We start from the raw sequence: 24,606 nt of genomic DNA on the forward strand, positions 1-24,606 counted from the left end.
ACTCCTACCTCTCCTGGATGCAGAGGTGACTGCTTCTGCTTTCGTGCCATGTGCATCTGACGCCTCTGCAATGGCACAGGTGACATCTTTTATTAATATGTCTCTCTCCTTGGAGGTCCACATCTCTTTTCATCTCGAGCTAATGTAAAGCAGATTCAGTGCTTATAGAATAAATGAAGGAACATAAGGTTCTGAGCTTAGCTTCTGCAAGCTTTTGTTCATTCAAATAATTAAGATTTGTGGGAACACAGAGGAGGGAAGCTATTAATTCTGGTGAGGAAGTCAGAGGATGAGCCAGGGTTTGCCACATGGGGGAGAAAGAAAAAGGCCTTCCAACCGGGAAATGTTCGTGAAGACGCAAAGAGGTAAAGGAGCATGACAAGAATGGGGAGATGGGTGTGGGTGGAGTGTAGGCTTGTGACAGGGAGTGGCATGAGGAGAAGGGAGCTGGGAGTGAGGCTGGGAAGGTAGGTCAGTTGAAAAGACCTCATGTGCCAGGGTGAGGTTTTGTTCTGAAGCCTTTTGGGAACCTTCTGAGGTCGGAAGCAGCAAAGTGACATGATCAGATCTATGCTTTAGAAAGACAATCTTGCAGGCAGGGTGAAGAATCAGTGGAGGGAAGGAAGCTTCCCTCCAGTTAGGAGGCTCTACTACAGTCCTGGCAGAGGCAGTGTTGTGGGAATGGAAGATAGTGGAAGTTCCTATCTGAGGACCCACCAGCTTCGCCTTACCCTCCTGCATCCATAGTCCCAGACATCCTCCCCACTTCTACAGGGTTAATTGCTGTGTTCTTGGGGGAATCAGTTTACCTCTCTGGGCCTCAATAATCTCACCTCTAAAATGAGACAGTTCCAACAAATATTTTCTCCACTACTTACAACTGGAAATTTCAAATCCATCATTGGCTGTGGGCATACTCTGGTGATGGGAGTAGTCAGTGTCCTTCCTTGGGCCTTAGCCCCTGCTGGACAATAGAGAGAGTGGGCAAAGTGTGGTGCTGATGAGCTGGAATCTCTCATCCCTGCCAGATGCAAAGTCTCCAAAACTTGGAGAGACGCAAATCCCAGTGGGGTTGTCAGCCTGGGCCTGGGGAGGAAGATGGCACCCACTGGTCCTGCAGAGATCCCCACCAACAGCCCGAGAGTGGGTGAAGCATGGTTTGAGGGCTGCCGTAATGCTGATTGAGGGCCTAGACCTTCGACGAGAGGGCTAGTCCTCTTCCTACACTCCCACATCCTCTGCCTTCCACTCCCTGCAGCCTCTGAGGCTATCCTTGCTATAGCAAGCAAGGCCCTGACTGGGAGGTGGCCAGCCCAGCTCCTTCTTCCTTTCCTCCTTCCCTCCTTCCCTTGCCCAAACCCCCTGGGGCCTCTAGTCTCTTGGCTGAACACAACAGATTTCTCTGGTGGGATGCCTTCCCTCCACAGTTTGCTGTGGATCCGAGCACACTGCCCTGAAAGTCTCCCAGGGAGGGGCCAAGAGGAGGTCATTTATAGGAGACAACTGAGTCTTGTAAACTGGACTTAAGGAATTTCCCCAGAAGTAGCACAATGTCCCTATTCTTTCCTTCCAAGAAGCCTCAGCCCGCCCCCCACCTACCCAGCCCACATTCTCTCTTCCACCCATCCCAGCACCCCACTCATAATCCCCAGTGTGATGGCTGCTTCCAAGGCCCCACATTCTTAGCTTTGACCAGGCCAATGTGCGCAGGAAGTGCCAGACTGCCAACGGGCCGGGGAGTGACAGGCTGTCCTGTGTCCTCTCTGGATCCAGCTGTGGGGCTGTGTTTCCTCAGAGGCCACACCTCAGATCTTTGGCATTCCTGTGCAGGAGTCCCCCCCACCATCTGTCCCCCCAGATCTGTTGCTGAAGACCTTGTGCCATTTCCTTTTATCTGGGTTCCCAGTCTGGGTGTCCCTTCCTCCTCTGCCTTCCTGGGGCAGCCCAGATTTTGATATCTGATGGGCCACACTGGGGAGGGAAGGGCAGGGCCTGTTTGTATAGAGTGATTGAGGCCCCACCTCCCACAACCTGGAGATTAAGCTCTGGGGGAGGGGGAGGAGAAAGTTGCTGAGATGGGGTAATCTGAAACTCTTTGTCAGGGTAAATTGGGACTGGATCCCCAAGCCTCCCCTCCCCTCTCAAACTCCCAGCACTTCCACCCACTCAGAGAGAGGACTGGCTCTAAGGCCCTTTCTTCTGAAGGGGGTCCTCTGCTGCTGGCCGCCAACTGTCTATGCCCCACAGATGCCACAGCCGAGGAGGAGAGAGCATACATCCTCTGCTCCTACCTTCCCAGGGCTGCCCAGGTCCCAGGCACCCGGGTAGTTGTGCCAGGAGAGGCCTGAACAGAGCGAGAGAGGCTTCCAGCTCCTTAAGGAGTAATGGGAGGCCTTCCTACTGGATGGGGCCCCCAAAGACCTCCTGTGGCCCCCAATGACCTCCTGCAGCGCTTTCCCAGCTGCTTCCCCACAACCGGAGCCAGAAGCATGAAGACTACTGGGTAGATAAGGTTTCACCAGCAGACAGCTGTGAAGCTTACTATTAGGCACAAGGGGAAGGGGACGGGGAGGGGGGAAGAGCAGATCTTTAGCTGAAACCCCAGCTTGGCCCTCCTTCCAGTTCTTTCTGTCGTCTCTGCCTATCTGTCATGGCTATTACTTCCCCTTGCCTGGGGAATGCAAACCAGCCCCCCTCTTGCATGGAAAGAGCCCAGGGGACTCTGTGCCTTTGTGTGTGCATGTGTGCACAAGCATGGCCAGAAAACCAGACCCAGGCCTCAGGGCCAGGCAGTGGGGTTGAGGTATGAGAAGGAAGCTGCGGGTGCCAGGGTGGGATGGGATCCTTAGCAATGAGAGGAGCACCAGGGCTGAGGTTGGGACTGGGGTTGCGGCTGTCTCTGCCCCCAGCCTCCTCCAGCCGCGGGTCGGGACTGGCACCCACCCGCTTGCTTCCTTGCAGTTCCAGGGCCATGCCAACCTGCATGTGTTCGAAGACTGGTGTGGCAGTTCCATTCAGCAGCTCCGGAGGAACCTGCACTTCCCGCTGTACCCCCACGTGAGTGTTGTCTAGCCAAGCCTCTTTTCCCTCCCTTGCCCACTCCCTATCTCTCATCTCCCCCCTGTCTTCTGTCTTCTTCATCTGTCCTGCTTCCTTTCTAGTTCATTTTCTTTCCTTTATATCTTGGGTCTTCTTTTCTTCTGCCTGTAACTATTACTCTGGCTCCCTTCCCCAGGATTCCTGGCGATTTCTCTGCCATTTTCTGTATCATTTCAGCTTTAGGTTCTCATTGTGGCTCATGATCTAGATTAGCCAGAGCCACTGCATACAGTTGGGCTGGTTGTGCACTGTACAAGGTCACAGGGACAAAAAAGCAAATAAGAGTGGAGATCTTGTCTACACTCCACTCACTGTGCCATGGCCCAGTCCTTCCTGTCCCCCTTCCCCCCCAACTCTGGTCTTCCTATCAGCCCTGAGTGGACGACTTTCTTCAGTTTCCTCTTCCCTCTTCTGAATAATGGTTTCCCTCCCCTTTCTTGGTATAGATTCGCACAACCCTGAGGAAGCTGGCTGTTTCCCCCAAATGGACCAACTATGGCCTCCGCATTTTTGGCTACCTGCATCCCTTCACCGATGGTGAGGCCAGCCCCCCAAAGCCCCATCCTCCTGCTTCTTGCTCCAGATTCTTTACGGTACCCAGAGAACATAAGCCTGTAGCTGAGAAGTAAGTCCACACTAGGCTGCCTGGACCCTGTTAGTCCATCACTGGGGAGAGAGGGGATATTTGGTCACAGTGAGGTTTTATCCATTGCACCCCAGCTGCCACTTCATGCCTTGATTTGCAGAGTCTGGCCCTAGCTTGTCTCTTTCTGTGAGTCTTCCCCATGTTCATGGTATCTCCTAAGGTGAGGAACCCCCACCTTACAGGGAAGGAAGCCACAGCACCAAGCCCCCTGAAGAGAATATACCTACTAAGAAGTAAAACAGGCCTTCAGCCCTTCATGCTATGTTCTTCTTGCTCTCATCTGCAAAACTCTTTTCCCCACTGCCCAGGGAAAATACAGTTTGCCATTGCTGCAGATGACAACGCTGAGTTCTGGCTCAGCCGGGATGACCAGGTGTCAGGCCTTCAGCTGTTGGCCAGTGTGGGCAAGGTAGGGTCAGCCCATCCGCAGAGCTCTCCCACTGGGCCCGGGAACCAGGTCATGGAAGAGGCACCTGCTCGCATCAGGAGACCCGCATCACCATTAGTCTCTTTGGCGTGACAGCATCCTCCATGTCACCCCTGCCCTGTATTATAAAGGGATAGACTGTAAACTGGGGAAGAGTGAAGATTCATCTCTTGGCTGGGACTGGGCCACGTCTCCTTTTTGGGTTTTAGCGTCCTTAGCATGGTGCCAAGGATGCCCGCCATGGGGACTTATTGCTTGGGGCCCTTATAAGAAGGGTGGAGCTTCTTCTTGCCCAGGTCACCTGTCACTCCCCTCACGTCTCCTGTTTTCTCTCCCCTCTCTCTCCTCTTCTTTGCTCACATATCTCCTTTTTCCCCATTCCTTCCTCATCTCTGCACTCCCCACCTCCCTTCCTCCATATTGTCATCTTCCTCCTTCCCTCTTCTTGCTCTCCTCACACCTCTAGACTGGAAAAGAGTGGACTGCCCCTGGAGAGTTTGGGAAATTTCGGAGCCAAATTTCCAAGCCAGTGAGGTAAGTAGGGAGTCTCATGACATTCTTCTGAGCACAGAAAAAAAACCAAACCTACATCAAGTGCCAAGGTCAAATCAGAGGCAGGGAGCCTGATGGTACCCGGCCTGTCTCCAGCCTTCCTTAGTCTAGATGTGCAGTATGACTGGGCACTCATGCATTCTGCTAAATGATGTATTTGACTTTAGAAACCATCTGGCCCATCCTTCCTCATTTTACAGATGCAGAAACTGAGGCTCAGAGAGGGTTGTGACTTGATGAAGGTCACACAGCTATTTAGTGACACTCAGGACTGGAAAACAAAATAGGTCTCTCTTCTTCCAGTCCTTGTCCTTCCCATTTGCTCCATCCCTGTAAATGTCCGCAGTGGTGCAGCCTGGACACTTGGCTCTCTGCCTGTGCTACAGAAAGTTCCTCATGGATCACTTGATCCCTGATTCCTCAGTAGACCAGAGGGAGACAGGCTTTTCCCAGCCTGTATCGGCTGAATTGCATTAACATGCTGGAAGGGGAACTTAGCCTGACTTCAGAGTGCCACCTGGTGGCCTGCACACAAAGGCGAGACCGTGTCAATACTTGGTGGTAACACTGATGTCAATCACAGGAAGCCAGTCTAGCTCTCGGAAGAGCCCTTGCTATGTGCCATTCTCTGTGGCGAGCACATTACATATCATTCAGCATGGCAGCCAATGCCCTGAACCCAGAAGGAAGATTGCCTGGATCCAAATCCCAGCTCCACCACTTCCTGCCTCAGTGATTTGGGGCAAATTACTTAAGATTTCTGTGCCTCAATGTTCTCATCTACAAACAAGAATTAAGTGAATTCATTTATATAAAGCACTTAGAACAGTGTTTAGCTCATAGTAACAACTCTGTAAGGATTATTATTACAGACAGCCAGTCTTATAATATTTTTACTTACCATTTTTCCACTTTATGATGGTGCAAAAGTGATATGCATTCAGTGGAAATTGTACTTCAGATTTTGAATGTGGATCTTTCAACAAGGGGTACAATAGTCTTTGGCGAAGCTGGGCAGTGGCCTTAGCTCCTCGTCAGCTATGTGATCACAGGGTCAACCACCGATATTCTGTACCCAAACCACCATGCTATTTTTCACTTTCATTCAGTCACTTACATGAGATATTCAACACTTTATTATAGATAGGCTTTGTGGCACATGATCCCACCTACCTGTAGGCTACTACAAGTGTCCTGAATGCATTCAGGGCGAGCCAAGCTAAGCTAGGTATATTAAATGCATTTCGACTTCCAATATTTTCAACTTACAATAAGTTTATTAGAACATAACCCTATCCTAAGTTGAGGAAGATCTGTATTTCTGTGGATTCTCCTGATTCTCCTGTGAAGTGTGTACTGTTCTTACGGCCGTCTTACAGAAGAGAATGCTGAGGTCACACTGTGAGTAAGTGGCAGCGTGGAGACTCCAGGCCAGCATTAAAAGTGAAGCTCCTGGGATTGTGGGAGCAGAGAGGAAAGGACAAGGGGAGGCTGCAGGTAGTGAGAACGAGGTGGAAGCTGGGGTGGCACGGGGGAAGAGTGGGTCAGAGGGATGACCATAGGACCTGAGAGGATCACCTTCTGTGTCTTTGCTCCCTCCTGCCAGCCTGGTGGCCTCCCAGAGGTACTACTTTGAGGTGCTGCACAAACAGAATGACAAGGGCACAGATCATGTGGAAGTTGCGGTGAGAGCTCCTGCCCTCCTAGTTCACCTCTGAACTAGGTGAACTCCTTGCCCCTTGTCCCCTGAACCCCTTTCTAAAGCCAGCCACCTCCAACCCTCTGTATCCACCCTCTCTCTTCCAGTGGCGACGGAACGACCCTGGAGCCAAGTTCACTATTATTGACTCCCCTTCCCTGTCGCTCTTCACAAGTGAGTAGGCTCTGCCCCTCCCCTGGAGACAGGCAAGCTGGTGCCAACATGTCCCATCAGGTGAATTTGGTCAGGGGAGGGGTGGAGGCTAAAGCTTAGGGTGCTTGGAACCTGGGTGGAAAGCGGATCCAGAACAAGGAACAGAACTTAGAGGGATTCTAAGGTCAAAGGTCCTTGACTCTTGGGTCAGTGACCCCTTTGAGAACCTGCTGGAAGCTCGCTAAGACCTCGCCCCAGAAAAATGCCCTTGTCTACCCACACGCAATGTTTTGTGTACAATTTCAAGGGCATCCAGGGACCATGAGGCTAATTTCTCATTTCACAGTTGAAGGACCCATGGTTCTTTGCAAAGCTGTGACCAGAGCTGAAGAAACCTTCTCATCTGCTTTAGATTTATTTTCAGTAAATGAACTCTTCAGTTGTATTCTGTGTTGCTCATGATTTCCTATCCATCCACAGGCCCCACTAAGAACCACCACCTGGCAGGTGGGGCCATGTGGCCTGGGTGTAGGAAGAGCAGGCAGGGCCAGAACCCCAAGGGAGGGAGGGAGAGCTGAGTTCTGAGAGGAGACTGGGAGGGCAGGATGGGGGCAGGCCAGGGAGGTGTGCATTCACAGGACAGGGGGATAGGGTGGCATGGGTAAGGCAGGTGGGAGGAGGTTGCTGGTGAACGAAGGTCAAGGCAGAAGGGGCGCGAATTTTTGAGTTGGTGCAAGAGGAAGGAGGGAGAGCTGGAGTCCATAGGTGCAATGCGAAACGAGAAGAAAGAGGCCCATTGTAAAGTTCAGGTAAGAAACTAGTACAATGAACCAGAGGTAACTAGCCCTGGGTGTAGAAGAAAGAGGAGGTCTGGCTGACTTGGAGAGAACACTGAGGCGGGGAGGGGTATGAGGAGCAGGGCTGCTGAGGGGTGCCCCTGCCATAGTCTGCATTGCTGGCTTATGTGTCTGAGACACAGCATAACCTGGAGGCTGAGACTGTATCGCCTTGGTTCAGATTTACCTTTGCCACTTCTGGTTGTATGATCTTCAGCAAATGACTTAAATTCTCTTTCCTAAGTTCCTAGTCTGTAAAGTAGGAATAATTAATAAATACCTAAGGCATACAGTGCTTATTTGGAGATGAAATGGCTTGATGTTTATCAGTTGCTTAGAGCAGTGCCTAGCTCGTTATTTAGTAAGTGCTCTATAGCTGTTTATGAGATAGATGAAGCAGGCTTCAATGTCGGATTTCCAGCCAGTAGCAGTAACACATTTGAGGAAGTGGTATCTTTTTTCATTTTACATAAAATGGTAGCCATGGGGCGAGCAGAGTGGGTCCAAGGTATATCTGTAGCTGAACCCACAGTCTGTGAGGGGGCAGGGCTAGAGGGGAGAGGGATCGCCCATACCCCATACTGTCCCTGGGGGGGATACAGAAGCCTGGGCTTAGAGGGGCAGGGGTCTTGGTTCTGGGTTTGCTCTGGGACTCACAGCTGCTTCTGTACTTTCCTCCCTGGGCCCAGATGAGACAGTCCTAAGGATGGATGATGTGGGCCACATCCCCCAGACAGCAGCCAGCCATGTAGGCTCCCGAGACTCTCTTCCCAGAGAGGAGCCGCCTCTCGCAGACATGCTGCAGCCTGACCCTCGGGATACCCTCTATCGAGGTAAAACTGTGGCCGTCCACTTGTCATCCGTTCTGGGGCCCATCCACTGCTAGGTCTGTGGGTGTTAGTAGAGGAGACTCCTCAGATTTGTCACTACTACCGCTGTATCCCAAAAGTCAGAGAATCTTGGTTTTCCCTTGCAGTGTAAAATATAACATGCACATAGAAAAGTACAAGAATATATATGTACAATTTTACAATTATACAGATCATTACACGACAAACATTGTATAACCACATCTCAGGACAAGAAGTAGAACTAGAGCCCAGAAATCCCCTATGGGTCCCTCCAAAATTGCACATATCATAGTTTCCTACTGGATCCCAACTCTTCTAATCCAATGAGAGAAATCTGTTCCCACCAAGGTGTTGGAGTCATAAATTCTTGGGAGCGTTTACATTATAAAAGATGAGAAAGCCCCATCCCAACCCCCATAATGACCAGGAGAAAATTCAGTTATTGGCCCTGCCCTAGAGTGAGACTCAGTAGCCTCTTGGACGTTTCTAAACCTTTACTGAGGCTAGCCCTGTACAGCGGTCCCAATGCCATGAGCCAGGGTCTGCATCCGACTCCTTGACCTCCAAGGCCCTCCCAGAATGCACCCACCCCAGATGAGTGATGCCAGCCTTGGTTTGGCAACCTCAGCTGATGGACTGGACTCTGCCTACCGCTGCTGTGAGCAAATACAAAAAGGTGCCTGCTCAGAGCAGAGGCCATCGGGCCTCCCCCTCAGCCAAGAGCCTTCGTGCCTCTAGGGCAGCCTGTTCCAGGCTCCCATCCTCACCCTCATCCCTCTTCCCTTACTGTCCTTAGTGCCTCTGATCCCCAAGGCTCATCTCCGCCATGTCTTGCCTGATTGTCCCTACAAACCCAGCTACCTGGTGGACGGGCTCCCCCTGCAGCGTTACCAGGGACTCCGCTTTGTAAGTCTTGGTGCTGGGCAGTGGGGGCAGGATCAAGAGGGCTTGCCACCTGTGGCTGAGATGGAGGGGCACCAGGGCTGACTCTTCCTCCCCGCGATGCCACATAGCAGTAGACAGGACTGCCTTATGGGGTCCAGGGGATGGGTGAACTTGCATTCCAAGTTGCCCATGGCCCAATGAACCACCCTATAAACTGCGAGAATGAATGCTCGGCCTTAGTAAGCCCTTTGACACCAACCCTGATGATGATGGGAGGGGCTGGCCTGAGGCTTCCTATACTCTGCTCCTTGAGCTGCCCAACCCTGTCCTGCCTGGGTCTGTCTTACTGGGCCATCAGCCAGCAGTCCTTATTAAACTCATAGATGAGGCACTATAGAGGGGAAGTTAGCTCTAGAGAACTGAGAGCCTGGATGGAAACTGCAGAGGCAGTGTGCATACTATATATCCAGATCTAGAAACCATCAGAGGAGTGCTAGAAGCAGGAAGAAGCGAACAGGAGTCTCAGGAGTTGTCCTCTGGGTCAGAGAATGGGTGGGGTCTAACTGGGAAGTTTATTGGTGGCATTGTCTGAAGTTGTTTAAGAGGGGCAGGAAGCAGTGGAGTAGCAAAAGGGGGGTTGTTCCAGGGCCCTGAGAGGTTGCAGGTAAAGGTTTCAAGGTGGCAGGAGAGGATGAGATGGCAGGACAGGGAGAAAATGGTGCTGGCTGCAGCTGTGGAGGAGCCGAGGTAGGAGCACTGGGAAGCTTGCGGCAGGGGTTACATCTGGTCCAGGGAGCCTAGGAGAGGAGGCCTGAAGAGTGGAATGGAACAAGTGTTGTCTCTCAGAGCTCCAAACAGTGCTTCTCCCCTGGGTGGTCCCAGCCAGGGGCAGACTTCACCCTGGTGGGCTGATTTCTTACCGAGGTCCTGCCCTCTCTTTCCTGTGGCTGCTTTCTCCTCTTCCAGGTTCACCTGTCCTTCGTCTACCCCAATGACTATACCCGCCTGAGCCACATGGAGACCCATAATAAATGCTTCTACCAGGAAAACTCATACTACCAGGACAGGTGAGTAACACCGAGTTGGGCAAGAAAACAGTCTTACAGAAGGGCTCTGCAGGACCAGGAGAGCTTCCTGGGTGAGAGGGGCTGTGAATGCCCTTCCAGCCTGAGGAGTCTAGGCCCTTCCTGGGCATGCCATGCGCTCACAGATACTCTTTCTCCCACACAGCCTCATTTCTGCACTCTAGGCCAGGGCATGACTCTGCACTGCTGCTGGCGCCTCCAGCAGAGCCTCACATGTTAGCTTGCAAGGGTACTGGGTACCAGTCTGCCTCTCCCCTCCTCCTGCAGGTTCAGCTTTCGGGAGTACATCAAGATTGACCAGCCTGAGAAGCAGGGGCCGGAGAAGCCAGGTATAGAGTGACCACTGAGGCTTCCAGGTCAGGCTGGGAGGGATGACCATGGTCTGTTTCTAGAGGACCTTCAAACCATGCCAGCCCTTCCCCCGAAGAGAATATCAAAGCCACATAGTCCTTCCCCATATACCTGGAGGAATAGAAGATGGTATGCCTACCTTTTCCATACTACCCATGTATGGAAAATGACATTGTTTTTAACAGTGTGCTGTGGTCAGCTGGAAGAGAATTAGAGCCAAGAGGAGATTACTTGGACTGCTTGAATGATCGCTATCCCTGGCACGTCACTGGGGAAGTTCTGCTATAGAGAAGCACTGTCATCCAGTGGCTTTGCTTCTTGAGGAATTAGGGCATGTTGGGGGCCATTGGTTGGGTCCCTCGAGCACCTGCTAGGCACTTTGCCTATTTTATGTCACTCCATCTTCACGATAATCCATGAAAGACACATTATTATTCCTTTTATGCAGAGGATTAAATGGGCTAGTTGAGGTTGGTAACTTGCCCAAGGTCGCACAGTAAGCAAGCAGCAGAGCCCAGGTATAATCCCCATCTGAAACTCATTGGTGTGTCATTCGGATGATCAACTGCTGTCTTGTATATCTTGTCTGGGAAAGGTTAGAAACTCTAATGTGAGGAATGGTTGTTATTAACAACAGGTTTTGAGGAAGGCCTTCTAGAAGAATCCCAGTATGGAGAAGCAGCAGAGGAAACCCTTGACTCCAATGACCAGAATGCCATGATGCCAGAAGGAAAACAAGGGCCTACCTTTACCCCTGGGCAGGATGTCACTGACTACCACCTCCGAAGCCTACGGAAACTCCTGGCTCAGCCCCAGGAGGGTCTTCTGGCACCCTTTTCCAAGCAGAACTCCACAGCTCCCTTCCCTATGAGGACCACCGATGTCCCAGTCCAGCAACCAGAGAAGAGAGAGAAAAGACCCAGCCCTGAGCCTAGCGAAGATCCACCTCACTCTGAGAAGTGGCCTCCAGGGCCCCTGGCAGGGAAACTGCCTGCAGTCAAGGGGCCCAGGCCCACTGGTAACAGTCCCAGGAAGACTCTAGGGCAGTCCCAGTGGCTGAATCAAGTTGAGACATACATTGCAGAGCAGAGAAGGGGAGATAGGATGGAGCCCCCAGCCCCCAGGAGGGGTTGGCCTGGTGAGGAAGAGGTAGTGGTAGCTGCAGGTGAGGAAGGACAGGTGGAAGGAGAAGAGGGGGAAGAAGAGGAAGAGGAAGAGGAAGAGGATATGAGTGAGGTGTTCGAATATGTGCCCATGTTTGACCCGGTGGTAAACTGGGACCAGACCTTCAGTGCTCGGAATGTTGACTTCCAAGCCCTGCGGACTGACTGGATCGATCTGAACTGTAACACGTCTGGCAACCTGCTGCTTCCAGAGCAGGAGGCTCTCGAGGTCACGCGGGTCTTCCTGAAGAAGCTCAACCAGAGGAGCCGGGGGTAAGGTAAAGGGCTCTTCTGGGACCGGGACCGGGGCTGGGGCTAGGGCTCAACAGCCAGCTGGCCTGAGGGCAGGAACCTGGGGGCTGGAGCGTGCTCCCCTGCTTCAGGCTCCCTGGAAGGTCAAGCACCTGGGACCCCCTATTCCTGAGAATGAGTCGGACCAGTCAGGCATGGTTCTGACACCCCTGGGTACCTGGCCCAGGACATGTGTCGAGCACGGGGAAGGCTTGGAAGATGGGGTCCCCTTTATTGGGGAAGGAGCTGGTAAAGGATAGAATAGGCAAAACTGAGACTAGAAGAGACAAGACCCCAGGAAAGAGCTGGAAGGGCGAGGGCAGAAAACATGGCCTGACTTCTTGTTTTTGCATTCATTCATTTAACCAATTGACATTCTTTTAATTGAGATAAAATTCATATAACTTTTAATGAGCCATTTTAGAGTGTACAATTCGGTGTTTTTTAGGTATTATTCATAATGCTGTACAACCATCACCACTATCTGATTCCAGAACATTTTCATCACTTTTAAAAGGAACCTGGTATCTGTTAGCATTACTTCGATTTCTCCCTCCTCTCAGTCCCTAGCAACCACTACTCGACTTTCTACTGCTATAGATTAACCTATAATAACCATTTCATGTTAATGGAATATGTGGCCTTTTGTATCTGGCTTCTTTCACTTGGCAAAACAGTTTCAAGGCTTATCCATGTTGTAGAATGTACTGAGTGCTTCATTCCTTTGTACTACTGCATAATATGAATACAATGCTGCTATGAACATTTGCGTATAATTTTTTTGTGTGAACATGGTTTCAGTTCTCTTGGGGATATTCCTAGGAGTAGAACTGCTGAGTCATATCTGTGTTTAATGTTTTGAGAAACTACCCATCTCTTTTCCAAATCAGCTGTGTCATTTTACATTTCCCTCTGTGGTGTCAATTTCTCTACATCCGTGCCAATGCTTGTTATTTTCCTTTTTTAAAAATAGCCATCCTAACAGGTGCGAAATGGTATCACATGGTAGTTTTGATTTGCATCTCCCTGAAGATTAATGATATTGAGCTACCAATCAACATTTCTCATAATCCATTGTGTGTTATGTACCGTGAGTGGACAGAGTTTATTAATGAGGGTCCGTTTCTGAAGGAAACACATTCACTTTACATACTTAGAATCTTAGAGATTTAACACATGTTAGAGGTCATCCCAGGTCTGTAGGTGCATTTTTGAAGATGGAAGCTGTGATCGCTAGAGATTAAGAATCTGGTGGAAGCCTTTTATCTTTAAATTTTATTTATTTATTTAGTAAGTAAGTAAGTAAGCTCTACACCGAGCGTGGGGCTTGAGCTCACAACCCTGAGATCAAGAGTCACATGCTCCACCGACTGATCCAACCAGGCGCCCCTGGTGTAAGCATCTTAGCCAATGGCAACTCTAGGGCAAAAACCAGAGTCTCCTGACCACTGGCCTCATGGGCTTCTCCCATACTGTATTTCCCCCGGCCCCCTCCCCACAGCGGGGGGAGGAATTACTCAAGCGGCCCACCCTTTCTGCCACAGGAAGTACCAGCTCCAGCGCATTGTGAACGTGGAGAAGCGCCAGGACCAGCTACGCGGGGGTCGTTACCTCCTGGAGCTCGAGCTGCTGGAACAGGGGCAGCGGCCCGTGCGGCTCTCCGAGTATGTGTCTACCCGCGGCTGGCAGGGCATCGATCCAGCTGGTGGGGAAGAGGTCGAGCCCCGGAACCTGCAGGGCCTGGTTTGGGGCTCACACAACCGCCGGAGACATGTCTTGAATGTCCGGGCCCCAGAGCCCAAGCTGTGTTGGCCGCAGGGCTTCTCCTGGAATCACCGAGCCGTGGTCCACTTCATTGTCCCTGGTGAGCCTCAGGCCGAGCCCGGCCATTATCAATGGAGTGGGGACCCTAAATAACTGCGAGCACCCAAGGCTCTGCTCCCTGATTCGATCTCACAAGAGCCTGGGGGAAGGCCACTTTATAGCCAAGGACCTGAGGTCACACGGCCAAGTGTTGCAGTTGGAAAAGATGCTGGCTCGTAGGCCAGTTGCTCTTCCTGGTGTGCCCGGTGTCAGGGTTGGACGCGATCATGGCCGGGTTGTCATATTGGGGTTTGCAACTGTTCTGGGGGACAAAACATAGAGCAGGTTAGCCGGCTTTTATAAAGGGAAGGGGGAGCACGAAACAGTCTTGTAATAACTGTGAGCTAGGACAGGAAATGAAGGGTGCTAACAGGATGGACAGAAAACGGGGCTTGAGCATGGTCGGGTCACTGTGAGAAAGCTGAGGATGAACCCCAGGCCCAGGCCTTCCCGTGGGGCCCTGCCTGCAGGCTCTGTGGGCAACGGGGTACAGAGGCCCCTTTCACTGGTGAGCTCCCCCTCTGCCTCCTGCCTCTCTGCTGCGTTCCTACTGGCTTCCTCCATAGCTGCAGAGGTCCAATGGGGTCCTGACTCATACAGGAGCTGGTGGTGGGGGTGCCTTTCTTGGCATCACTGCTTCTTTTTCCCTGTTGCCCACCATGGTAGTGAAGAACCAGGCGCGCTGGGTGCAGCAGTTCATCAGAGACATGGAAAAGCTGTTCCAGGCCACTGGTGACCCACACTTCAATATCATCATCACTGACTACAGCAGTGAGGACATGGACGTGGAGATGGCCCTCAAGAGGTCCAAGCTGCGGAGGTGAGGAGGCTCCCTGGCCGGAGCCCAGCCTGAGCCACTTGCTTTCTAGAATCCCGGATGCTGAGTACTGGGCGGAGCCAGAAGTCCCATGTAGCTTTCCTGATTCCCAGTGTCTGGCTTTCTCCAGAGGACTCATATGCCCATATCCCATCCTAGGAGCACACATCATCTTTCTCCCAGCCTGCCAGCATCCTCCAGGGATCACTGCTGCCAAGCCCTTATACTCTGCCTCTGTTTCCTCTCCTCTCCCTGCAGCTACCAGTACATGAAGCTGCGTGGAAACTTCGAGCGCTCAGCTGGGCTTCAGGCCGGCATAGACCTGGTGAAGGTAATAGCCTGGGAAGGGTTTGGGAGACGTGGTTACAGACTGGTTAAGAGGTGGAGACATCTGGGATGTGTGAGGCAGTCAGCTCCTCGGGGAGGAAAGAATGAGGACCTGGGAGGTCCTTTCTGCTCTGCTCTAGGGCCAAATGACAGTGGAGCCTTTGTCCAGAGTCCTTGCAGTCATGAGGGGTGGAGGGGAGGTATCAGAATTCATCCTCTGACTCCGAGAACTGCGCTCTGGGGCCCCATACTGTGGAAATTAGCTCAACGGTTTGTTTTGTGGAAGTTTGTCCATCACTCAAGTGGGAAGGAGCCTGAGGAGTGTCCTCAGGAGTGGCTTGACTTCTGTGGGGTCAGGGGTTTGCCCTGGTCTGTGGGGTCTGCTGACTCTCCCCCATCTGTCCCCAGGACCCGCACAGCATCATCTTCCTCTGTGACCTCCACATCCACTTCCCTGCTGGAGTCATCGATACCATCCGGAAGCACTGTGTGGAGGGCAAGATGGCCTTTGCCCCCATGGTGATGAGGCTGCATTGCGGGGCCACCCCCCAGTGGCCTGAGGGTAAGCCCTGTTCTTGGGCTAGGGAGGGTAGGAGAGCCCTCTCTCTGGCCTTGATTCTTCATCCCAGAGCTGGAAGCAACCATGTCTCCGGTGGCAGTCTCCCCTCTTCCCCCTCCTGCTCCTTCTACCCATCTGGACAGTCCACCAGAGAGGGCCTGAGGGCTGTGCTCACAGCCACAGCTGCGGCAACAATGGACATTTCTTCCCCATCTTCCCTTCATTCATTTATCAGACATTCACTGTGTGCCAGATTCTGTGCCCTATGCAGATAGAAAAATGGAAAGATAGGCTCCCTACCTCTGGAGAGGGTAACAGACAAGGAAAGCACGCTCGGCTATGTCTTCAGTGGCTGCTATTGTCAGATCGGGTTGTAGGGCCTGTGGTCACCCCCTGGTAGGACCACTGCTTCCATCGGACCCTGAAACTTAGTGCAAGGGCTTTCCCCCCACAACAGGGAGGGACTCGTTCACAGTTTTCAGCATCAGGCACATCGTCCTCTTTCAGAGAAGGCTCTGGGAATGTAGCCCAGCAGCCTCCATTGCCTCTAGGCCCCGGGTTCATCTCACTGGAGCCTTCTTGTCTGGCCACAGGCTACTGGGAGGTGAATGGGTTTGGACTGCTCGGCATCTACAAGTCAGACCTGGACAGAATCGGAGGCATGAACACCAAGGAGTTCCGAGACCGCTGGGGCGGGGAAGACTGGGAGCTGCTGGACAGGTGACCAGGGAAGGGGTGTCTGAGAGGGACTCTGGGGACAGAACGGGGCTAGATGGGCCAAGGCCTGGCCCTCAGGGCTGCAGGCTCCTGATCCACAGGTAACAAGCACTGGACTCAGAGGAAGCCTGACCACTTACTTGGGTCATGTTACTTGCCTGGCCAAGACTCTGTTTCTGTGTCTGTTAGAAGGGGAATGATACTGCCTCTGCCTATGTCCCAGGGTTAGCGTGGAGATTAAAGTCCATGGGAAGACTTTGGGGTAAAGCAAAAGCTGTTGAGCTGTATGAGTGTAAATGCTAATGGTCCCAGCACAGGCCCTGCGACATCAAAGAACACAGGTGCATTTTCCTGGATTGGAACCTTCCTCCCCCGCAGCCACCTGCCAGGGAAGCTGAGGCTGGGGGAATGGACAAGAAGTCAGATGAAGGGTTAGGAAAGGCTTTGGGGCCAGCGAAAGAGACAGTGTGGATCATTAAAGGGCAGTAGGATATCCAGGAGGTCCTGGGACCTTGGAAGCCCTGGGAGGAGGGAGTTTCAGGGAGCAAGAAATAGTCAATGGCAAGAGGGAGAAAGGAGGACACAGGATCAGCTACAGACTTGGCAAGCTGACAGAAGAGGACATTGAGACAGGAGCAAGCAGGCCAGGACCCTGGTTGGAGGGGTTGTGGGGCATGCTGATGGCAGGGGAGTGGAAGCTGTGTTAGTATGAGATTCATCTTTAAAGAAATTTACTTAAAAAAATTTTTTTTTCTGCCACAAGGGGCGCTTTGCTGGCTCAATCAGAAGAGCATACTGCTTTTGATCTCTGGGCTGTGATTTCGAGCCCCATGTAGGGGGTAGACTTTTTTAATAAATAAAAGTTTGAAGAAGAAAGAAATTTGTTGCCACAGAAGGAGCGGGAAAGAGGATGATACCTTGAGATTTGGGTTAAAGGGGAGGGGATGGAGGAAAGGGAGAGAGACGTCAAAGAAAGAAAGGACCAGCCAGTGTCTAGAGGATGTGACAGGTGGGTCAGGAGCACTGGAGGAGCCCTGGGGGTGTGGGGACACTTCTTCCTGGAGACAGCTACCCCTCAGGGGCACCCATACTTGGCAGGTGATTTGTATCTGCCCCCTGTTTGCTCCTCTCCACACCTCTGTGAGGGAGGCGTGATTGTCTCCGCTGTCCAAATGAGCCTTGAAGAGAAGTTCCCAACTGCCCCAAATACCACAGCTAGTGGGCATCAGAGGCTTAAAACCAGCTCTGCGTATGTTTTGTTTTTTTTGTTTTTGTTTTTTTCCCCTTGAGGGAGAAAAAAATAAGGGAGGTATACTGTATATAACGACAAGGGGCAGTACTAAGAGAATTGAAGGTGCAAAGGAGGGAGTTTGAGGGAGCTCGGATTAGCTAACCCAGCTCTCAAAAAGCCAGGTCAGAGCAGATCCCAGAGTGGATGGAAGACTCATATAGTGGTTACTTACCTCCACCCTCGGTCTTCCTGCCAGGTTGGGTAGATGCAGACTTCTGGTACCACCTTGATGGAAGGATACGCTTCCTGGGAGAGAGATTCCTCCCCACAGGCTACACATATAGCGGCAGGGGAGGGCTGGGCTCAGGTCTGCCCCCTCCATCTCCATCACGGGTGGTGATGTGTCCCCTGCGGGCCGAGCTCCTGGTGGTTGGCATAGGGTGTGTGCCTGCAGCTGTACTGAGCACTTCTTCCCATCACCTCTAGTCTTTACCACCAGCCTCCAATATCTATACATTGACCCTTGAACCACATGGAGATTAGGGGCACTGACTTCCACACAGTGGAAGATCCACACAATATTTTTGACTTCCCCAAAACCTAACTACCCATAGCCTACTGCTGACTGGAAGCCTTCCCGATAACAATCAGTTGATTAGCACACATTTTGTATGTTCTGTGTACTACAATAAAGTAAGCTGGAGAAGAGAAAGTGTTAATAAGAAAATCATTAAGGAGGAGATAACACAACTAGGGCACTGTACTTTATTTATTGGAAAAAAGCCCACATGTCACTGGGCCCACACAATTCCAGTTTGTGTTGTTCAGGGGTCAACTGTGTATCATTCTCCTCTCTCTCAAGATTGGCACACTGATAGGGCACCTGGTTGGCTCAGTGGTTGAGGGTCTGCCTTTGGCTCAGGGCATGATCCCAGGGTCCTGGGATCGAGTCCCACATTGGGTTCCCCTTGGGGAGCCTGCTTCTCCCTCTGCCTGTGTCTCTGCCTCTCTCTCTGTGTCTCTCATGAATGAATAAGATCTTAAAAAAAAGAAGAAGAAGATTGACACACCTTGACTCTGAAGAGTGACACGCTTTACATGGTGTGGGGTGGGGCTGGGTTTCAAATCCAGGCTGTCTGGCTCCAAAGCCTTGGCCCTGTGCACCACACCCCACTGCCCATGCTCCAGGGAGAGTAAACAGAGGCAGACAGGGACCCGGTGGGACCAGGTGTGATGCAGACACAGGAGGGCTAGGTCCTCAGGGGCCTGGGCCTCTCCCCAGTTGCCTCTCCTGCTTCGGTTGCTCACCCTGCCCCCTCCCCCATTCAGGATCCTCCAAGCAGGCCTGGAAGTGGAGCGACTCTCCCTCAGGAATTTCTTCCATCACTTCCATTCCAAGCGAGGCATGTGGAACCGTCGCCAGATGAAAATGCCATGATCCTGAGGGGCGGCCCACTTGACCGACCAACCAACTGCTTCCCACTCCTTGACTCGTGCTCGCTCCCCAGCACCCCTGCTCACCATTGAGGAGGAGAGGGAAGGGGAGCAGGAGCCATGGCTGGGCCCCGAGAGGCCTCAGAGCTAACACTGTCACTTCCCCCAGAGCTGTTACCTCACACAGGCAGCTGCCAAGGCCCCTGTCTCTACCCTCGAGGCCTCCAGAGGGAGGACCTTGGGAGAGGGACCGGGAGGGGCCGTTCACTCAGTTGACAGAGGTGGACAGGCTTCTGGGAAAGGTGCCAGAGTCTTCTGGGAAAGAAAGACCTGTTTGAGTGCTACCAACCTATCCGTAAGGTGCATTCCAGCATCCACCCGGGGAGTAGTGACCAGGACGTGGAAACTCTTCTCTTGGACATATTTCATTGGGGGTTTTTACTTTTCTAACAGAAAACCAAAACTGTAACTGTCCAGACCCAGCACTGACTATGAGAGACAGATGCAGTCTTGCACTTAAGGCACGTCCCCACTTGTATACCTGACCCACTCCAGTGTAGCGTGTTGTGTCCCTCGGTCCTTGATCTGGCAGCTGATTTATAACCAGAGGAGCTGGCACAGCACGGATCAGTTCTCAGCTCTACCCCAGGCTTGTGCCTTCCAGAGACATGCACATCTCTCCCAGGGAGCCACTGAACAGCTGGTCCCTGATTAGGGCATTAACCTTACCCTCCTGGTGGTGCTAACTTCAGACCGACGACCACAAGCACAGAACTGGTGGCATTTTTATGGTGGCCCAGTGGGGTTGGGAGACAGACAGCTAGTGGACATGGGCTTGTCATTCCCCAGGGTCTGGCATACAGGCTGCGCAGGACAGGCATGGTGGAGGAGGTGTGAGAAGCCCCTGGCCTGGCCTAGCCCACCTGTAGGCTAAAGCCTTGGGGAGAATGTGAAGCAGAGAGGAAAGAGGATGAGGATGTAAGAAAGCCCTGGACTTGGGAAGGGGGTGGGGCGTCCAGCAGGAAGGGAAGAAAGGGAAGTGGAAGACTGGAGTCCCCACAGCCCCGCTCTCCCACACACTTGCCCTCCAGCAGGGAGATCCTTAGGCCCCACCTGCCTGCGTGGAAGAGGAAGGGGTGTGTTCAAGATGGAGGAACAGGGGCTAGGGTGAGAAGGGGCAGGGCCATGGGTTTGGGGAGGCAAGGGCATCACCCTGAGATCTCTTCCCCAATTGGAGGGGAGTAGAGCCAGAAGGAACTGAAAAGCAGAGCCCTTTCAGGGAAGAGCCTTTGGCCTTTGTCGTCTTCAGCTGCCCCTTCTGACACCTGCTGATCACACACTTATCTTGCACTAAAAATCCCCAGGTGCCTTTGGGGCTGGGGATTTTGCTGCTGCTGCTGCTGCCTTTGCCGCTGCTGCTGAACTGACCAATGGTGCATTGGGCACTGGCTCTGGAACTGCAGTGTCCGTGTAAGGAGGGGGGCGCAGGGCTCCCTGCTGTAAGGAAACACCAATGGGGGTTGCGGCAGGTTGCGGCGGGGCCCAGGAGGGTAGTCAGTGAGCCCACGCTCCCTGCTGCAATAAAGTCCAAGCCACAACTTCAGAGTCTGCCTGGTGGGCCCTGCATTCGCCAAGAGAACACCCTGGGCATTTAGGAGAATGGAGCCCATTGAGAACCTTCTAGAGGTTGAAGGTCCCCCTCTAAGAAATCAGGAAGGTCAAAGATTTTCCAGTTAATGGGTTCTGGCTTCTGGATACTATTCCTGCCCTTTGGGCTGTGGCTTTTTGCGTGGCCCTTGCTCAGGCTCACTGCCTTTGGGAAAGGGCTGTAGGGAATAGGTGAGAGCTACAGCTGGCTGGCTGGGGCACCAGCTTTCTTTCCAAGGCCACTGTCACCCTTGGGCGTGGCATCAGTAGGCCTGAGCCAACCCAAACAGCTCTCCCATCTCCATCCTCTTAATGACAGTAGCCTCGCCTGACTTACTCATGTTCCCCCCACCCCGACCCTGACCCTGGCCAATGCCTTTCCTTTGCCGTTAGTTACCTCCACACCATCTGCCTTAAGGGGAGGGCCTGGTCTGGCCCCTACTCAGTAGGGAAATGTGTTGGGTGGGGGGAGGAAGCGGGATGGGGGGAGGGAAATTATTAAATACAGCATTTTCTTAGAAAACAAAGTGCCTTGTGTGTTTTTCCCATTGCCCATCAAGATAGGAGAGGGGTGGGCTGAGGGGCCTAAGGGTTCGCATCTCCCTCAGTTGTCAGGCCTCTGATGGACACACTGAGGACCCTCCCACAATGCCCTCCACCCTTTACCATTAGTTGGTGCCTGCCTTGTGGGGAACTGCCTGAGGAGTCAGGGCCAGTGCAGAAGGGCTAACAGACGCCCTGGCCGAGAGAAGGCTAGACACAGGGCTGGGGGTGGGGTGGGGGGGTGGTTGGTGGGCCATAGAAAGGAGCCAAGGTGTGGCTCATTTGAAAGTAGGAGACAGTCTGAAAATTGTTTCTATTGGAGCTAGGGATGCCCAGTTGATGCTTTATGAGCACAACTTTACCTTCCCAGTTCTCTTTGGCCTAGGCAGGGGTCAAAGTGAGTCTGTATGCCTTAAGCACACACCTAAGGGAAGGTGCTGATTTGAAAGCTTGGATAGGTTTATAACAGGTTCTCAAAAAGTATTGTGCATACATGGATCAATCCAGAATTAACTAATCTGCCATTGATGTAGCAGATGGTAATTAGCCCAAGGCACGTGGGGCCTGGAACACTGACTCAGAGCAGGACCCAGAGGAAAGGAAGTCAAGCCCTTTCCAGAACACAGCTGGAGAGGGCATCCAGAGACCAGCCTGATGCATAGATTGACTCAGCGGATTTGCAGAAAACTTTATAGAGATCATTCCATTTTACAAAAAGGAGAAAATGGATAGGGCAGAGGGGAGGAATGAAGCGGAGTATGAACTAGAGGCCTGAACCTGGGCAGGCTTGGCTTTAGGCAGACACTCCTTAGATGCAGGAGACGCCACCAGAGAGAAAGGTTGGCAGTACCGCAGTCTGAGCTCAGGACTCCAGACCAAGATGGGATTCACTTAGACCAGTAAAATAAAACATCTTAATTCAGAAGCTGTGGGTAGGGAGCAAGGGCATCTCCACCGCCCTTCTGGGAGCTCTCCTAGGGGCTGTGGAAAGTGCCCATCGTCCTAGCAGTGTGGAGAGTAAAGAGGCAGAAGCCATTCCAGGACCTAGGACCTATAGGGGAAGCAGAGAAGAGACAGTGAGGTGGGCAGGCCAGCCCAGTGGTCCTTAGACTTTACTCTGCATACAATTCCCCTAGCAACCTTTTTAAATGCACTGATTCAGTAGATCTGAAGTGGGGCTGGAGATTTCGACGTTTCCTGCAACCTTCCACACAGTGTTACTACTGGTCCACGGACCGCAGTTTGAGGGATCCCACGCTGCATCTTTCCTCTTGCCAGAGGGGCAGAGCCAAGCACTGACCACACTGCCTCCCACCCACCCCCAGCTATAGAAAGACCCCAGCTTGACTGCTCAGGAAAAATCACCCGTTAGCAGCAGGAGGGGCCTTTCTGGGTCCCCAACCAAACTCTTCTCTCAGATCCCCTCCTTGCCTCAGATCTGTCTTTTCTTGTTGCTGGCAAAGATCTCACTCTTACTTCAAGCCCCTAGAGCTGAGAGAAGGGTCACTTGGGAGAACCCTTGGACCCGCGGACCTCCCATCCTCCCTCACCTGGGTCCCAGGCTGTGTTCAGAGCAGATTCCTTGAGGTCCTGGCAGCCAGGAAGCCTGTCTTGTGTGCCCCAAAGGCCGTGATGAAGACGTTGACAACGACAGTGATGAAGACCAGGGTGGTGGCAGTGTTGTTGAGTTGGTTGAGCTGCCATTGCTTTTCTACCTCATTGAGGTTCAGCTGTGCTGTGGGCAAGGTGGGGGAGTGGGAGGGAAGGGTTGGGGTGTGGGGCCACAGCCCGAAACCTCCCTCGCAGCATCCACTAGAGGTCAGAGAAAGTCTGGCACCTCAGACTCTCATGTGGTAGAAGCAAGGGAGGTTGTATTCACTGTGCTGAGCCACCTTCTCCCTCACTGACCTGTGCACCGGACATCCACACAGTCCTTACAGAAATCGGGATTTGGGAACTCATACTGAGTCTTAAGAGTGGGGATGCACGCCACGAGAAAGTGAAGAGAGTTGTTCAGCAGGTATTGTGGAGTGACCACTACATGGGATACCAGGAGGTAGGACAAGGAGTCTGCTCTCACCATGTAGGAGTTGAGTTGGGCGTTTGTAGGTGTGGAGGGCTACCACCTACCACAGGTCAGTGTATGGTTGAGAAGTTGACATGTGCAAGAGCAGGAGGGTGCAAGGAGGCAGCTGGGGCCTTTCCTCCCACCAGGGGCCACCGAGGCCGACTCCTGGCCTGGGCTCTCACCAATGACCACGAGCAGGATTCCAATGACCACCTGTAGAAGCAGAGAGATGCTGATGAGGGTGACGAGGGTGGTGTAGTAATGGGAGGACGGCCCCTGCTCCAGCACTGCTTTCAGCCGCATGGCATTGGACATAAAGAGGGCCACATCCAGCATGCTCTCGGCCACGCTCTTCTTGGTGGCATAGTGGTTCAGGTTGATGGGCTGGCTCCTCCTGAGGTTGGGGCTCCCAGGCTGTAACAGAGAAAACATGGGCTGACCGAGGAGGCTCCAGAAGGGGAGAGAAATTTTAAAGCTTTCCCTTAATGGGGTGGGAAACCAAGGGCAAATAACACCCTTCTCGGCTTCATGGCCTGAGAGAATAAAGAGTTGGACTAGAAAGTCCTTCAGGACCTTTGAACTCTGAAATGATGGTATGTTGGCATTTATGTTTCCTTAGGGTCTCCCCACGTCTATCTGAAGAAGGGTGGGGGGCTGTGGGGAAGAGTCCTCAGCTGCTTGTAAGATGTACCATCCTCATTTTATTCTCCATGTTGCCTGGGCCAGGCCTGGCCTTGGGCCTCTTTCTTCTCTGAGAGGAAAGCATCTTGGAAGACAGCAGGATCTCTGAAGCTTGGCTGGAATAAGAAAGGCACCCCTTCTCCCAGAATGCTGTGGCCTCAAGTTTGTGTGCACAGCTTAGCAAATAGGTCACAAGCTGTGTCTGGATCTCACCCAACCCTGTGGCCAAGAGCACTGAGGCCACAGCTGTGCTCCTCAGAATGCATGTCTGTACGTACATATGGATGCACACAGCAATGTACACTAGTGAAAAGCTCTTCATTTGATTTGGTCTTTTTATTATTTTTTGGCTAGGATTTATTGACTTGTAATTTACATTTGATTTGATTTTGAAAAATAAAACACAGGTCTTACTCTCAAGAAGTCATTAACTCTGAAAGATTGAATGAAGGACAATACAGGACCTACGGAGTGGCCTCTGGGTCAGGCCCAGAAATTCTCACTGGATGCTACCGGCCATCTGCAGCCCCTCAAGAGGATGAGGGTGTGTTTTAGGGAAATTAATTCAGGAGGGGGGTCTTGGGATGGATTGGCCCAGGAGGGCCCAGAAGCATCGGCTCCAGACCCATTGAAAGATTATTGGTCTGATTTGGGGTCAGGGTGATAAAGAACAGAACCAGA

The 24,606-nt window shown here is 52.4% G+C and overlaps 2 protein-coding genes and 1 long non-coding RNA gene across 12 annotated transcripts in view; 1 reads left to right on the plus strand and 2 right to left on the minus strand.

The window, feature by feature from the left end:
- B4GALNT3 (beta-1,4-N-acetyl-galactosaminyltransferase 3) overlaps nucleotides 1-24,606 on the plus strand; it is a 132,824-nt gene that overhangs the window by 74,922 nt on the left and 33,296 nt on the right. For 2 of the 3 annotated variants that reach the window (XM_072799467.1, XM_072799465.1), the window contains exons 4-19: nucleotides 2,962-3,057; nucleotides 3,546-3,636; nucleotides 4,054-4,154; nucleotides 4,639-4,706; nucleotides 6,331-6,409; nucleotides 6,531-6,597; nucleotides 8,102-8,245; nucleotides 9,060-9,169; nucleotides 10,115-10,215; nucleotides 10,501-10,562; nucleotides 11,222-12,020; nucleotides 13,583-13,902; nucleotides 14,568-14,721; nucleotides 14,977-15,049; nucleotides 15,454-15,607; nucleotides 16,198-16,324. In XM_072799467.1, coding sequence (XP_072655568.1) covers nucleotides 2,962-3,057; nucleotides 3,546-3,636; nucleotides 4,054-4,154; nucleotides 4,639-4,706; nucleotides 6,331-6,409; nucleotides 6,531-6,597; nucleotides 8,102-8,245; nucleotides 9,060-9,169; nucleotides 10,115-10,215; nucleotides 10,501-10,562; nucleotides 11,222-12,020; nucleotides 13,583-13,902; nucleotides 14,568-14,721; nucleotides 14,977-15,049; nucleotides 15,454-15,607; nucleotides 16,198-16,324 — 2,546 coding nt within the window. Of the gene's footprint in view, nucleotides 1-2,961; nucleotides 3,058-3,545; nucleotides 3,637-4,053; nucleotides 4,155-4,638; nucleotides 4,707-6,330; nucleotides 6,410-6,530; nucleotides 6,598-8,101; nucleotides 8,246-9,059; nucleotides 9,170-10,114; nucleotides 10,216-10,500; nucleotides 10,563-11,221; nucleotides 12,021-13,582; nucleotides 13,903-14,567; nucleotides 14,722-14,976; nucleotides 15,050-15,453; nucleotides 15,608-16,197; nucleotides 16,325-18,881; nucleotides 21,161-24,606 lie in introns of those variants that run through there. The other variant, XM_072799466.1, reaches the window with a different exon arrangement.
- On the minus strand, nucleotides 5,996-6,714 carry LOC140617683 (uncharacterized). The gene is made up of 3 exons (XR_012017864.1): nucleotides 6,517-6,714; nucleotides 6,303-6,364; nucleotides 5,996-6,176 (listed from the first exon to the last, which is right to left on the minus strand). It is a non-coding gene; the product is annotated as an uncharacterized lncRNA (long non-coding RNA).
- The window catches only part of NINJ2 (ninjurin 2), an 84,943-nt gene continuing 82,176 nt past the window's right edge, over nucleotides 21,840-24,606 (minus strand). For 7 of the 8 annotated variants that reach the window (XM_072799469.1, XM_072799475.1, XM_072799473.1 and 4 more), the window contains 3 exons: nucleotides 23,427-23,658; nucleotides 22,727-22,911; nucleotides 21,840-22,227 (listed from right to left, as the gene is read on the minus strand). In XM_072799469.1, the coding sequence (XP_072655570.1) occupies nucleotides 22,745-22,911; nucleotides 23,427-23,658 (399 nt within the window). In that variant the 3' untranslated portion in view covers nucleotides 21,840-22,227; nucleotides 22,727-22,744. Of the gene's footprint in view, nucleotides 22,228-22,726; nucleotides 22,912-23,426; nucleotides 23,659-23,935; nucleotides 23,955-24,606 lie in introns of those variants that run through there. The other variant, XM_072799468.1, reaches the window with a different exon arrangement.

This window comes from Canis lupus, chromosome 25 (genome assembly GCF_048164855.1).
Source record: "Canis lupus baileyi chromosome 25, mCanLup2.hap1, whole genome shotgun sequence".
NCBI classification, from domain to species: Eukaryota; Metazoa; Chordata; class Mammalia; order Carnivora; family Canidae; genus Canis; species Canis lupus.